The sequence below is a fragment of the Gadus morhua genome, chromosome 13 (genome assembly GCF_902167405.1).
Source record: "Gadus morhua chromosome 13, gadMor3.0, whole genome shotgun sequence".
NCBI lineage: Eukaryota > Metazoa > Chordata > Actinopteri > Gadiformes > Gadidae > Gadus > Gadus morhua.
Genome location: NC_044060.1, coordinates 23,949,788 through 23,965,876, shown reverse-complemented (window position 1 = coordinate 23,965,876; position 16,089 = coordinate 23,949,788). Strand labels below are relative to the sequence as shown.

At 42.3% G+C, this 16,089-nt stretch overlaps 1 protein-coding gene across 16 annotated transcripts in view; it reads left to right on the top strand.

Moving 5' to 3' along the window:
- Window positions 1–4,275, top strand: part of plekha6 (pleckstrin homology domain containing, family A member 6) — a 72,406-nt gene extending 68,131 nt beyond the window's left edge. For all 16 annotated transcript variants that reach the window (XM_030373891.1, XM_030373898.1, XM_030373892.1 and 13 more), the window contains 4 exons: window positions 251–384; window positions 500–639; window positions 1,361–1,469; window positions 1,966–4,275. In XM_030373891.1, coding sequence (XP_030229751.1) covers window positions 251–384; window positions 500–639; window positions 1,361–1,458 — 372 coding nt within the window. In that variant the 3' untranslated portion in view covers window positions 1,459–1,469; window positions 1,966–4,275. The remainder of the gene's footprint in view (window positions 1–250; window positions 385–499; window positions 640–1,360; window positions 1,470–1,965) is intronic.
- The last annotated feature ends 11,814 nt before the right edge of the window (window positions 4,276–16,089 follow it).

Below are 16,089 nucleotides of genomic sequence, written 5' to 3'. Positions count from 1 at the left end.
CCTTCTAAATGGGTTTACAACCTGGGCTCTATTCAATAAGACAGGATGTTTGATTTCCAACCGATTTAGGTCCCCACCATCTTAGTTATTCTCACTTCGGTAGTTTTAGTAGTATTATTTACGTGGGTCCTGCGTTCGTGTGTTGCTGTGGCGTTGTATGGATGCATGCGTTAATTAAGGGTTTGCGTGGTCATCTAAGGACTCTGTCAACACGGGCAGTGAACTTCAATGCGTTTTAAAACTTTTTCAGCTGCTGGCTCCGGACAAGGTGCTGATCCCTGAGCGCTACCTGGACCTGGAGGTCAGCGCCCCGCTCAGCCCCGAGGAGCAGAGGGAGAAGCAGAAGAAGGTGGAGAGGATCAAGACTCTCATCGCCAAATCCAGGTACTCTTGGTGATGCCAAACACGTACCAAAATCTTTGGGATATAATACGACCATGTCATCTGTCGTGGCTTACGATCACTGACGGTTCCTCTACCTTCCCTTAACAACCTCCAGCCTCCAGAACGTGGTCCCCCTGCTGGACGGTCCCACGGAGGGGGGCCACTCGGAGCAGCACCTCCAGGAGCAGGAGAAACGCATCGAGATCTCATGTGCCCTGGCGGCCGAGGCCTCACGCCGCAGCCGCCTGCTGTCCGGTGAGTTGGCCTCCCGCTGTGAGCCCCTTAGGCAGAGGAGTGGAGATCAGCCGATGAGCCAGGCCCCCCACCTCGCCGTCCCCCCTCAGGGCCCGCCCTGCACCAGAGGGTTCTACCACCCTCCTGGAATCAAGAGTGATCCTTGATTAAAACACTTGGTTTACATGATGGGCACAGCCGTCTCAGACTTAGAAGCTCACCACATCCACTCTGGAGAATGACACGTCATGTTGGAATCCTAGAGTCTTAAAGGAAGGGAGATAGAGAGCTGACATCTTGGGAGAGAAAAACACATCACGCATTGAGAGGGATGACTAGGGGTGATGTATGAGCCCGGCACGTGACAACGCTTCATTTGAGTTTTTGCCCGGACGAGAAGCTATCGCCGGTCAATCTAGATTGAACGTTGCACCACCAACAATATGCTGTTGAAAATGGTTGGCAAGATCACGACAAAGAAGCGCGTGTTCTCAAATCGTTCTCGATTGAGGAGAGCTTCAAAATGCTTTGGTAGTCACATCCCTCCACAGCGGGATCCTTCCGATTTTGCGTTTCTTTGAGCATGATCTCGTCCCTTCTCTATCACTTCCAGATGATACAGAAACAGATCAATCCTTTTGTGTTGTTCTACTTTAATCCTCTCCCCATTTAATTCTGTATGTACTCACTCTCTAGCCTTCCTTTTCCCTCCCACCCCTGCACTCCCTCCCTTCAACCCCAGCCCAGTGCGTCCCGAGCCCTCCCACCTCCCCCACACGCCTGGTCCCTCCCCCGTCTTCTGCTGACCTCCCCGCCTCCGCCCACATCATGAGCGTATGAGCCCCACCGAGGTGAGTCTCCTGATGACCACATCACTCACCAGCCCTCCCAAAGCACCCCCGCCCCCCCCCCCCCTCACCACGAGCACCCAAAATGTTGATTCACTCAGTGGTAAAGGGACGATGCGTTGGGATTAGAGGTTCATGTAATTATTATTAATAATGCGTGATGCTTTACATGCAGGTCGTTCCAGTTTTACAAGTGATTAAGACATGATGATGTCGGTAATGGGTGTAGACTGTTTAAGATTTCCCAGACTAAGCCCCAAACATACAATCACCCAAACATTGAGTACCATGACTTCTCTGATGTCTATAAATATGACATGGTGAATGCTAATGACCTTTGACCCTTCTACCCTTCCTCTGATGTGTATACATATGACATGGTGAATGCTAATGACCTCTGACCCTTCCATCCATCCTCTAACGTGTATTAATATGACATGGTGAATGCTAATGACCTTCTACCCATCCTTCTCTTTATTTATCTGATATTCTCCAAAAGCTCTGTCGCTGGCTGCCGTCAGGTTTGAGCGAGAATCCTTCTGAGGATTTGGGACACGTGGAAGAGGACCAGGGAACCATGGATTTATTTCTTCATCATGTTGTTTGAGGAGGTGCTTCTGAACGGCTTTGGCCTCTTCGAACCCAAGAGGCCAAAGCCAGCTGGAAGGCCTGTGCCTCTCAGACTCCCCCATGCGGGGGACACACATGCTAGTTTCACGCCCAAACGGCCCAGAAAAGAGGAACGTCTCCTACATAGTTACCACTAATTATATTTTATTGATTGACCATGGATTGAAAACTAAAGATATACATGAATTAATTAATTCATAGATCAAATATGCAGACATTTGAAAAACGTGTAGAAGGAGTCAGAAAAGCAGAGGTTTATCTAAAGACCTCTGGTCTTCATGTATCTCCTTTCAGCTGAAAGGTCCTCAAAAGGGTCACTTTGTACTTTGTGAGACTGGGTTTTCTAAGACAGAGATAGCGCACTAGCAGGCTTACAGGGCCATTGACCCGAGCTGGGTCCACAAGGATCCCTGTTGTCGACCCCTGGAGATTTTTATAATGGTTCTACATGACAGTGCCCACACTCAGATTTTTTTAAAGGACAGAGAGCTTATTTTGAACGCACTATGAACCCTAACTTAAACCTGACCCCCGACCCTTTTAAGCAAATGTCTTTTACACAAAACCTTTGTTAGCCTTTTTATATTTGCCTGAAGGAGCACCACCACCTCAATGGGAACCACTGTGTCTAGCGCCTGGAATACATGTTTATTTTTTATCTTTAAATTAGTTTAATTATATCCCTCATCACTTGTTAAAGTTCTGTGGACATACATTCATAATCTTCATATTAAAATGTGACCACTGCTAGAGGAAATAGAAGTGACCTTAGAAATGTAAGTCTGCACATTGGGACATATGTGCACGGCTAGGCCAGCAGATTACAATACCTTCATGTCATAGTTTTATCTGAGAGTTATCATATCATATAATGTAGTGCCATATAATTCCTGTATATTTTGATAAAGAATAGATTTTAATCAGATTGATATTATGTTCAAGTAATAATATCAAGCCACTCAAGTTACCAGTCAAAAATACATACAACACAACCAACCCCCCCAAACCCCTATATACCTACCAGCCATTGTCTTTCACAGTGAGGCAGTGGAGAGTTGATGGAAGTGTACCACAGTGCAGTGGGGTCGGTGTAGTGCTCCTCCGAGGCGTCCTGAGACCTTTGTGGTGTGTTGTTGTAACTCTTCAGTTAAGAGATCCAAGGGCGTCCCAGACGGTGGGATGCTCTAGACTGCCAAAATCAGCACATATTTGAAATGCCGAGGGGAACCCATGGCTTGAATAATGTCTTTGGCTCTTCCTTCTCCTCCCCGCTGCTTCTCTCTGGCCATCTGCAGCCTTCTGCTTTCATCAACCGACCACACGGCCTACGTTGAAGAGGACTTTGTAGGGAAAAGACTCTGAATCAGATATCTAAATCCAACAAAAGGGAATTAGTTTTGTCAGTCAGCGGAGTGTGTTGAGAGAAGATTTCTATTTTTTTCTTGTCATATGAGAAATGGATTAATGTCACTAAAAGAGGCAGTGCATTATTTGTTTTAGATGTAGACATATTTAATGTCACCTTTAAGGTTTCAGCTGACAGAATCGAATTTTACACACAATTCAACAATGTTTAGCATTTTCACAACTAAAGGGGAGAAATTAATATTGATGAGATATATTTTTTTAATTTATTGGTTTTGAACATTGTCTTGTAACATGAAAATATTGATATTTTTGGAGTAATTGGATTAGATGCATTACGAAATGCGAATTGGACTAGAACGTTTTGGATATTTGATATATAAGGTAGCATTTATGGCTGATGAAAAATGAAACTGTATTGGTCAATAATATTTCCCATTCCAACCACCTTCATCTTGATATCATTTAACCATTGCTACACAGAACTGCTTGAACTATGCAAACGTTAAAAATGAGTCTGCTTGTTTAAGAAATATCTTGCAATAAAGTGAATGTATACAAAGTGTTTCTCTAGAAGCTTTCGGGTCCCCACAGTATTTCATTTATAATAATACATGTCTTGCTGTCTGGAATGATTATCTTGCTGTTATTTTATTGATCATGATTATCACTGCCAAAAATATTGCTACTACTGAAGTTAATTGCTCAGCAAATCTTTCTCAATAGCTTTCTTTGTTTATATACCTTGAATGTGTTCCATCAAACCTAATGTATATCTGAATAATAAAGTCAAATAAAAACACATCAAAAGGCAGACTTTTTCACTTGAGATACCAAAACTTAAAACACAATTAAAGTATAGTTATTATGGTCAATATCATTATTTGGCTTTCTTGATAGATTTTCATGTTGGAAAGGTTTTGAGAAAGTCCAACGTAGATAGAAAGTTCAAGGATGGAATTACTTTATGAAATTTGGCAGAATAAATCCTGGGTTACTTGGTAAGGTGTGTAGCATTATGGATGAATGGGCTCTTTTGCTCAGCAAACACTACAGCACAGGTAAACCATACTCATGGCCAGGGGAAGGAATGATGAAATGCTGCTCTCCTCTGCTCTTTATGCTCTGTATTAAGTTACCAATAAACCGTACCATACCACGACAATTATTTGTGTGTGTTTCAACGTAGGCAGGCCTTCTGTTCCATAAATAGGCCTGTGGTTCATTGAGCTAATAATATAACTGCAGTATATCTAAACCGTACCATAACATAACCATTACTTATGTGTTTTTCAACGTAGGCAGGCCTTCACAAGTAAATTATGTAAACAGTAGTTCATAATTTAGCTTAAAATATCAAAGAAAAGTTTCTGAAATCACTTTCAAATTATTTCCATTTATTTAGCATTTCATTTAAAGATGCAAGATAAAAAATACATAAAATATTTTTAGGCGTACATGTACGCCTAAAATGTACATGTACAGTGAATACAGAAAGATAGATCTTCATTTATCCCAAGGGGAAATCCAGGTGTCAAAGCAGCTACAGCATAAGAATGAAACACAGGAGAGGTCCTGCAGGTAAGAGTAGGAACCCACCCACGATTATAAGAATACTAACATAAAGAAGAATGAAGGTACAAAGTGATGGTAAAGTAAAACACTGAGCAGCTGGCCCAAGACATCTGCACTGGATATCTGAAAGACTGAATTACAGTCGGTCAATCATTAGAACATACGTGAATATGAATGAATATATTAATATGAGTCCATGCAGGACACAGTAGTCAGGGTCCAGCGTAAGGAACAGACAGGTCTTGAGGCCCCGTGTGGGGTCAGGATTGGCTGTAGAGCCTGATGGCTACTAGCACACAGCAGGGCCGTGCAGAGACCTTTTGAGGAGCAGGGGAGCAGGGACGTCATGATTCAAAAAAGGGCAAATGGAACAAGATTTTTTAACCATATATGTCATCAATATTTAAAAAAATGAATTACCCTTGTTCAAACCAAATGTATTATGTAATCTTACATACAATCTTACGTAGTAGTATCCATACAAAATTCCCAAAATTTTAAATCTACAATTTAACCTTAATTTACAACAAAAAATGAAATAGGGCCTTACATCAGACTCCCTTTACATGAATAAAAAATACAACTGTTATTCAAACAAAATGTAATTTTACATACAGCATTAATCAATATTTTTTAATGATTATTGGTAGATATTTTAAACTATTAATTGCATACTGATTCGCTATAATGCAAAGTGTTACCTGTACTAAGTAGCAGTCCACCATTGGCAAGTACTACAGCAATCAGAATAAGAAAATGTATTTTTATTGATTTGTGCACAGCAAATATCACAGTGTACATTGTACTCTATGGGTGTACATTTAACACTCATTTCTGGGTATATATAGGTCCAAGAGTTCAGTGTTCGCTGAACACTGTTAGAAGAGCAAAATATGTACTCCAAATTTAGAGTTACATTTGAACACTTTGAGAGTGCAAATGTACTCTATTAGTGGTACTTTTGGGCACTCATTCAGTGCTTCCTTACACCTGCAGTGTAAACCTAGAACCCCAGAGAGAGAAAATATGTACTCCAAGTCAGTGCTTTGTAGCACTTCGCAGAGCTGATTATTTAATACTTCTAGAGTGAGAATGTACTCTGACTGGTGTACAACCAACACCTTTGAGGTGAATTATCAACACTTCATGAATGAATAGTCTACACATTAGATTCTTGCTGCTGTTGTTGTTACAGTGCATACATATATAATATAGTTAACATTATAGTTAAACTTTAATTATTTTACATCAAGAACCATTTTTAGTTTTACATTTATATGATGTAACAAACAACTTGAAAATAAATAAATAAATGTGTCCCTGTCAACCAATTAAAGGGGAATTCCGGTGTAAAACGGATTTGGGATATGTTTTGTATGATAATGAGTTGAAACGTTTGTTTTGGAGCACAAAAAAACGCATATAGACGCTTTCTTCAGTTGGCTGTTTTTAGCCGATTCTATCAAAACGCTATAAACTTGGAACAATGGGGCAGTGGTTATGGTAAAAACTAAATCGCTATTTTAAACCATTTAAAAGGCTAGAAGTAGCCCGACACTTCTTTGGTAGTTCATTAAGGGTATTAACATATAAAACGAGGCATTGAGAACTTTGTAAGTGTACAGATTGTTTATTAAAAATAAAATTACATTTTATACACACAATACCATCAGTAGATCACCCGTCGACGCCATTTTGTTTTCAAGACTCGATAAGTAGATTGGCAAACACAGAGATTGTGACATCCATCAGCAACACACAAGCTCTGGCGGCATGCCATGGGACCTTTAAAAATAAAATAAAAATTATCAGGATACAATTACCCTGTGAAACTTCACTACACGATCCACAGCTTCCCGGATACTGATTTTGACAGCTCCATTCTTTCCACTTGGAGGTGGTGGCAGGAGGTAGACCAGCAGGAGAAGTGAGGCCATGTCACTATCCCAACCTGAAAAGGGAGAGCACATACTTTGAGCATGAAATACACCTGATGAAAGCACATGACACAACATAAAAGGTTCAAAAAGTTCTTGTCAATAAATAGTCAGCATCTAAAAAGGTGGCCAAATACAAACAGGTTATTATCATAGGACCCTTTTAAAAAAAAAAAAAAGGGTCCTATGTTCCCCAGTCTCATACAAAGAGGGGAACATAGGACCCGGGGAACATAGGACCCGGGGAACATAGGACCCGGGGAACATAGGACCCGGGGAACATAGGACCCGGGGTCCGGGAACATAGGACCCGGGGAACATAGGACCCGGGGAACATAGGACCCGGGGAACATAGACACGCTCCCACTAAATTAAAGCCACGTGCCTCGTTAGCATTAGCTAAAAATGGTAACGAGGCGTTAGCTAAATTGAAGACATGTGCCTCATTAGCATTGGCCATTAAGTTTGACGTTAGCTAAAATCGTTAGCATTTATAAGTTGGTTATCAGATCTAAAAGACGAAGAAATGCTGAATATTCTGCATTCAGGGTTTCTGCAGGTTTGAACAAGTTAAATTTAAGCCTCTAATACCTTCTTAAGACCCATTATGGATACAATTTCTGACCTATATGAAGGACATACGCACAACTAACTATGAAACATAGAAACCCTGTGCATTATTCACTTGGTACTTTTCTTACCTGTTTACATTCCCGTGAAGTTCAAAAATGTCTTCGGTCACTCGGAGCAATTCCTTGGCGATATTGATTCGATCCTCTCTAGCCAACCGTCTCTGTCTAAACAGTTTGCCGCGTAGTGTGGAAGAGGACAAACGGTCACATGTCTCTAGATTCAACCAATGAGAAGGCGCAGCGAGCCAATGACGAATCGAAACCTAAACCGACGTGCCGCCGGGATAGTAGGACACTCAACCGTTGTACACTCAGGGAGTCCATCATCCTAAAATAAACACTTAAATTACTCTACACCAGCATTATACTTAGAGACAACACCCAAGAGTGTTTCTGGTACACCCCAAAAAATTTACTTAGTGCCTATTCAACACCAAAGTGTATAAAATCTACTCTGGTCATGAATACTCTGGGATTTTAACACTTTGCGATTTGCTGTGTGGTGATTTCTTTCCTGACACAATTCCATGGGAAAGTCTATGCCACTTTCCCATGGAATTGTGTCAGGAAAGAAAGTCTATAAGACGACAGCCTTCACGCGGCCTGAGTAACAAGAGATGGTGCAAGACCAACTTGTGAAACGAATGTCGCCAACCAAACAAAGAGCTGGCAGGCCAAGGAACGGAGGAGCGCCCCACTCAGGACGCACGGTCATCCCGACAGTCGAAAACCGTGGTCTTCCAGTGCTCCAACTCAACGTCGAGGGCCTCACCACCGCCAAACTCGAAATCGTACGTCACCTGGCTGATTCCAATGGGGCAGCGGTTGTACTCCTGCAGGAGACACACTGCACTAACAATAACATCCTCAAGATGCCAGGTTTCCATCTCGCTGGGTCCATTCACAGCAAGCAGCACGGAGTGGCAACCTTCGTGAGGACTGAACTAACCTGGTCAGCCACTAGCCAATCCCCAGCAGGCTCCAACATCGAGTGGCTGGTTACTAAAATCCAGGAAACTTCAGTCATCAACGTATATAAGCCCCCACCATCAGAGCTGTCTGCTACGTCACTCCCGTCCATAACTGCCCCCGCCATCTACGCAGGTGACTTCAACTGTCAACACACAGATTGGGGTTACAACTACACAACATCAAACGGAGTGGCGCTGAGTGAATGGGCCTCCAACACCGATGCCCTGCTACTGTACGACCCCAAGGAGCCGCCAAGCTTCTTCTCTGTACGCTGGAACACCTCTACCAACCCGGACCTGGCCTTCGGTGTGCCGGAGCAATGACCCAAATCCACCACCACATCTTGGATCCAGGAGATGGAGCCACAGGAGACGATCTTCCACGCCGGCAATGGACTCTGCTGAACCGTCTACGTACTGGGGTCGGTCGGTTCAAATCATCAATGAAGAAGTGGGGCCTGGCAGAAAGCGCTGCATGCGAGTGTGGTGCCCCTGAACAGACTGTCGAGCATATTATGACCACCTGCCCCCTACACAGACCACCCTCGGAAGCCGGCCTCTTTGACGTGGGACCAGAGACAAGGGCATGGCTACAAGACACTGAGTTGGACCTCTGATGTTACACGAAAGAAGAAGAAGAAGTCTATGCCACCAGTCTGGGAACGTAGATTTAAGTGCTGTTCTCGCACAGATATCGATAGCAACAACTTATGTCATTCTGATTTTTGTCGATACAGTGTCCTAAACTGTCCTAAACATACTACACCCGTAATGTAAAGAAATTGTGTTGATGAATCGGATTGCGGTGTCAAAACCGAATATCCGGCGAATATCAAACCTGCTGCTAACTTTACTGGCTTCAAAACGAGATGAATGTTACTCTATTTTTTAGCTAAATTGTTTTGGAAACAATACCGCCCCACCTGTGAAGAGTTTCTGTGATTTGATTGACATAAGTAATAATAAATATTTGTCATAAAGTATTCAGAGATTGTGTTAAAAATTAACGGCAATGATTTGAGTGTTATTTGTTGGAAATGGCATAGCCATCTGTTAGATATTAGTGAATGAAATGAGCTGTGTGAATACTGTTCTGGTTGACTGTTCCTGTCTATTTCAATTTAAATTTATTTATACTAGAGTTTTCGCGTGCGCTCAACCTGTAGTTGTATCTAAACCCATAACAATAATGTGGAAACCCCAGTCGATAATGTAACAAATATTTGAACGCATAATATGATAACATTTTGCCTATAATTTTACAACGTATAACATTCGTTCGCCACAAATGACTCTTAAAGCAGTGCCAACATTTAAATATTTTTTAACCATTCAGCGAACTAAGGCAACAGGCTGAATATCATTTAGGGGGCCACTCAATGACATGCAGAAGCGTCATCAACACACCCACTGAAGTGGTGTGAGAAATCCCGACTTTCTACTCCTCATTCACATATACAGTAATTTGCATTTCCTACGGAGAAAATACTACCTCCTATAATTCAGGGGATTTTCAGGGTACAAATGTCAATATATGTTCTTCACACATCCGGCCCATAAGGAGAATTTCAGGGCTTACACATGTGTCTGAAAGCAGCTAGTATGTGAGTATTTGATTACATTATAAATTTAGTCAATTTATGGTAACAGGGGTAATTGTTCAATGGAAAGTGTAGTATACTCTGCATGCAAATCAATTATTAAATAGCTTTTACTGTTATTCAGGGCTGAAAAGTGCATAGACATTTTGAAATGCAAGGCAACTGCTATTGGTTAGTTGAAAATAATAATCGTCATTGAGATTGAACATCTCTTGCAGTGTCCTGGCCAAGACAGGCAGCAGTAACATATAGTTACACATAGCATACACACAAAACATAAGAAATATAAAACAACTAAAACAGTCCACAGGGAGGAGGGGGGGAGTAATATTAAGTTTGAGCATCAAAGTGTAAAGACATTTCGGGAGACTCAAAGAGGAGGGTAATATTACATTTGAGCAACAAAGTGTAGTCTTGTGGCGGACTCTAGACATAATTCACCATACCGTGTTATTGACATGTTATCGTTCTGTGTTATAGGGATACTGTCTATTTAAGATCACGTGACTTATGTGTTGATTTGCCGGTGTGTTTGAATTTGAATTTATCGGTCTTTAGATGATAAAATCGACCTTGCCGTTGTCGAGGTGAAAAATCCTTCTCACCCTTATTTTATCGCAATTTCTACAGTCTATAGACAGAACGTGTTACCTGGCAGAGTTTGTCGACGGCGGAGCCGTTATGTTTAAAAACATAACGTCTTACCAGGGCGAGTGTTGCTGCGGTGTGTGCGCGTGGGTGTTTGCTCTAACCCAGTGGTCCCCAACCACCGGGCCGCGGGACATTCCTAACCGGGCCGTAGGTTAGTAGGCTACGACATGAATAGGAAAAAATATATATATTTAAAAAAATTCATGAAAAATTTAATAAACTCAATTTACTTCGCAATACTGTGCATAAATATTCAGTGCTTAGAATTCAATGCCAGCGAGTGAGGCTCTTATTCCCGCTGTCCTTGCTTGACCGCGATCTATAGCATCTAGGATCGATTGCTCTTCCTTGGGTCCCCGGATGTTAAAACTGAATTTTCAGACATTGATTTTTGCAGCTGAATTTTGCAAGTTGAATTTGGGGACGTTGAATTTTTAACATTGAATATTTGATTTTGAATTTTTTAACATTAAAAAATAAAGCTGAATATGATTTATTGAGTTAAATTCAGAGGCAAAAAATCCAGACAAATTATTTCATGCATAAATATTCAGTGCTTAGAATTCAATGCCTTTTCTTCTAAATACTATGGCACAGATTTACTTCCATACCCATGGCATTGCACCAGGTGTGAGTTTGAGTAGCCTTATGGGGCGTTTCCACCGGAGGGTGCGGGTTGGTTCGGTGCGCAACGGTGCGGCACGGATCGCGTTTCCACCGCCAAAAGTGGGCGTGACCCGGAATGGGCCGTATTGAGCCGTACTCGTCTCGCAGTACTCCTCCGTTGAGTTGCTGAGACGCCTGAAAGGGTGCTGGCAAGTTCGAGCTACATACGCCGTCCATTGATTGGTCTACAGAATTGCACTTCCGTGCGGCAGGGGGATAATAACAAACAAACACATAATCCGCAAGGTATTTCTAGACAACGGCAAAGCTTTGTGTATTGAAGAAAATGTCGGGCAAAAGTTTGCCATCCTTCCTGGACGTCCTACATTGTTGATCTTTGTTCATTGTGTGTGGTCTTTTTTTTCCTTGAATTAATTAGCAGGCTACACTGTGTCGGGCTGCTATGAGGTCACGATGGTATCGTAGCTGCCGCGGCTATCGCCATTCGGCTTAACCCCCCCACCATGAGGGTACTGTCGGCGGCGGAAACGCAAGCCGTAACTGAGCCACACCGAACCGCACCTTCACTACTCTAACAAGCCGCACCAAACTGACCCGCACCCTCCGGTGGAAATGCGCCATTACAAGCCATTTTGAAAATCTGCCCCTTATGACATCACAAGTGGGAGCGTCCACCTAGATGTGTGCTGGATAGATCAGTGAGCTGACTGGTCCCAGTTGATCTTAAAGGTTGCGAGGGCTCAAATAGAGAAAACATTACAAACGATATTGATTTAAAGGTACTACTGGTGTGCTCAGGTGAACAGTGATCATGCTGACAGACCAGGCGTTCAGCCCTTATGCGTTACTGAAAATGTGACTTAACTTTTCTTTGCTTATCGTTTGATTGATGTTTGGGACCATACATTTGATACTTTTCTACCTTAACTACGGATAGCTTGATTTTCTGTATTGGTTATTGATTTCTGCATTTATTTTTTTTGCTTGTACTGCAGAAAAACACGAGTTGAACAAAGGCATAACGTAACCTGCAATAGAGGAAAGCTGCCACAGTGAGAATGCAGGAATATGATAACCCATAATAACTTACTTCGGGCCAACTATTCCTACACCTACCCTGCCATAGAGGAAAACTGCCACAGTGAGTATGCCCAGCATTAATATAATAACCCATCTAACTTTGACAAATTTCTACGATTGTTTTAATGCAAATCATGACCTGATCAACCAACAAACCCACCTGATAGACTTGTTTTGGACCCTAAAACAACAACACATGCTTAGGGCCACATGGTAAAACTCTGTTGTACACTTTGTGAGAGAGACCCTGCTTACTTTAGACAACAACACGCCGCTATGTCTGTCATTTTAGAGCTATGACTGTTAATGATTTGATTCATTATACTGCATCATTTGACTTCTATTCATGCAAACCATGGTCATGCAACTCCAGTGAGCTTGGCCCCTCGGGAGGAAACAGGATGTTTCTGAAGCACATTGACGCTCGCACGCACAAACGCATTCATTCAGAGACACTGTAATTCATCACACACATTCCAAGAAACTAACTTATTACGTTGAAATGTGCACTGCAACGTAAAGGACGGACTACAAACCCCCGCCCCCCTCCTCTGGAGGTGCAAGTAAGGAGTTGGTGGATAACCTCAATAAATTTTTTTCACGTTTTGACACCTGCCAAGGGGCCACTGCACCAGGGATTGAGAGTGGCGGAGTTGGAGGGATCGGAGGACCACTCGTTCTCTCTGAACACGATGTCAGGAGGACATTTAAGCTGGTGAACGCCAGGAAGGCTGCAGGACCAGATGAGATAGCGGGGCGGGTTCTCAAGGTCTGCGCCGATCAATTGGCACCAGTGTTCACGGCTATATTCAAGCCTAGACCATAACGACTATCGCCCAGCTCTCGGAGTGGTGCGGTTTGTGGGGCAAGGAGTTGTAATTCTCTTATAACCTGGGCTCATATCTGGTCCTTCCCTGGCCTCTCGCTATGATATAGCCTATCTATCTTTTATCCCAAGGCAACGACAGCATACGTATTCAATCGTTATTTTCCATTTTTTTTGAGTGAGCTTTGTGCAACACATTGATTTGTGATCAGACGTCTGTGATCAGCCCCTCCTCTCCGTCTGAATCAGCATGATCACCAGGGAGGAATGTTTTCTCCTTTTCCCTGCATAGGAGACGGCTGGGAGGATTCATTAAGAGGATCAATCCACAGTTCATAAATCTGTTTTGAGCGATGCCAGAAATACCAAAGACTCTAAATAATAACACGGTCGAAATCTCAACGTGATCTTGTATCCGTTTTCTATGTCCTTTTTCTTGGTGTGAAAAAACTGCAATGTTTAATCCAAGTTACCCAATGGATTCATTGTTTTGAAGTGAATCCCAATATCTTAAACTGACTTAAAATAGATATAATAAGGATTAAACAGACTTTCATCCATGTACATTGGTAGAAACTTTTGCAGATTGTATTCACACCAAGAAATATTACCTAGAAAATAAATAAATGATTACGGTGAGATTTCAACCGCATTGTTCAGAGTCTTTGGTATTTCTGGTATCCGTCAGAACAGATTTGTAAACTGTGGATTTATCCTCTTAAAGGTTGGGTAGGTGATTTGCGAAACGCCAGCAGATTTTGAAAATACACAACTCAAATGGTCCTACCCCCTCTCCTTCAACGCTGACTCTGACTCCACCCATTCCAAGTACCTGGACGCGCAATCATGCACGAGCGCGAACAGAGATGCGCGAGAGCGAGCCAGGCTAGCCTAGGTTTTCGTTTAACAACATGGCACTACATTCAGCTGTAAGTTGCACCCAGTACCGCGGGAAGTAGGAGTGCTGGGGGTGCTGCAACACCCCCTGTCCGAGGCCCTGTCTTATCACAGAAAACGATCATTTCTAAAAACTCCGGCCAAAGTGGAGATTTCTGAAAACGCCGGTTATGTGTTGTCGTGTCAACGGGGAGAAACGGGATTTTAGGTTCTGAAGCGTCACATTATGCACCAGGAAATGCTTAACGTCATGTGAGCGCCCGCTGTACCGTATTGGTCCGAATATAAACACACACCCCATTGTAAGACGACCTATATTTGGAAAAAAGATTTGAAGACCAGATCCGTTTTTTATGAATAAATAAATTGTATTCATTGAAATAATATACGAAAATAAAAAGGCATCGAATAAAACACTGCATTGCCACTAAACAGTAGTGCAAATAGGCCGTACTGATGTGTACACCAAAGACTATCCCTGACACTCCTCTGCCCCGCTGTGTTCGCTCTGGCTGTGGTCGCTCCGAACTGTTTCGGCCCGTGGCAAAGCGAGTCATCCTCGCTGCTGTCCAAGGCATTTTGAGACGCAGCATTTATTTAATGCTAATATGACCTAGTGCTGAAAAAAGGTTATATGAAAAAGTGTGAGGGTAGCGGTGGTGCGCTAAACTTGTTCTGTGAGCAGCTGGATGTGAACGATCGATTTTCAACTGTCCGCGCATGCACTGGTGTAATTGAGCTGCGCTGCTATACATCTTTTTTTTTATCAATGTAACGAGTTGCGAGTCTAGTGCAGAGTTTTTTTTTTCCCAGCACCCCCTGCTGAGAATACGTTCTCGCTGCATTGGTTGGACCAGATGTTATAAACATTAAACGGTCACATAAATCATTACTATTTTTAGAAAATGTATGTTTGTTTCATATAATTGTATTGGAAGTCCTGGTTTTCACTAGGGTTGCCGCGGTGTGGACATTTTCACACCGAGTAATACACTCGTCTCCACACCGGTATTTACGGAAGAGGATTAGGGCCACACATGTAAAAAAAAATTAAGTTCTGACTTTATTCTCAGAATTCTGAGAAAAAAGTCAGAATTCTGACTTTAATCTCAGAATTCTGAGAATAAAGTCAGAATTCTGACATTAATCTCAGAATTCTGAGATAAAAAGTCAGAATTCTGACATTAATCTCAGAATTCTGAGAAAAAAGTCAGAATTCTGACTTTAATCTCAGAATTCTGACTTTTTTCTCAGAATTCTGAGATTAAAGTCAGAATTCTGACATTAATCTCAGAATTCTGAGAAAAAAGTCAGAATTCTGACATTAATCTCAGAATTCTGACTTTAATCTCAGAATTCTGAGAAAAAAGTCAGAATTCTGACTTTAAAGTCAGAACTACGGGTATCTGTAAGGACCAACCTCCGTGGGAGAGACACTTTGCTTTATGCAGTAGGAGGAAACCTATGGAAAGCCTATGGAAAGCCTATGAATGGCGCGGTAAAAGTGCAAAACCGCACGGATTCCGTGCGGTTTGGCAAGAATTCGGTTACGGAATACGGTTTTGAATGACTAATAGCCGCGGCTATTAGTCATTCACTCCAGCTATTAGTTATTCACTCCGGCTATTAGTTAATCACTCCGGATATTAGGTATGCTGAACGAGCCCTCCCTCTTCTTTGCTTGACCACTAAGTTTGAAGGCTGTCTAACCAATCAGTGAAGAGAAATACCAGACTAAAGTAACGCATTGTCGAGACTAGAGCTGCAGTGCCTCCATGTTTCGCCGTAACATAAAGCTGTGTTGTCTTTACTAGTTTCACTACAATGTAAT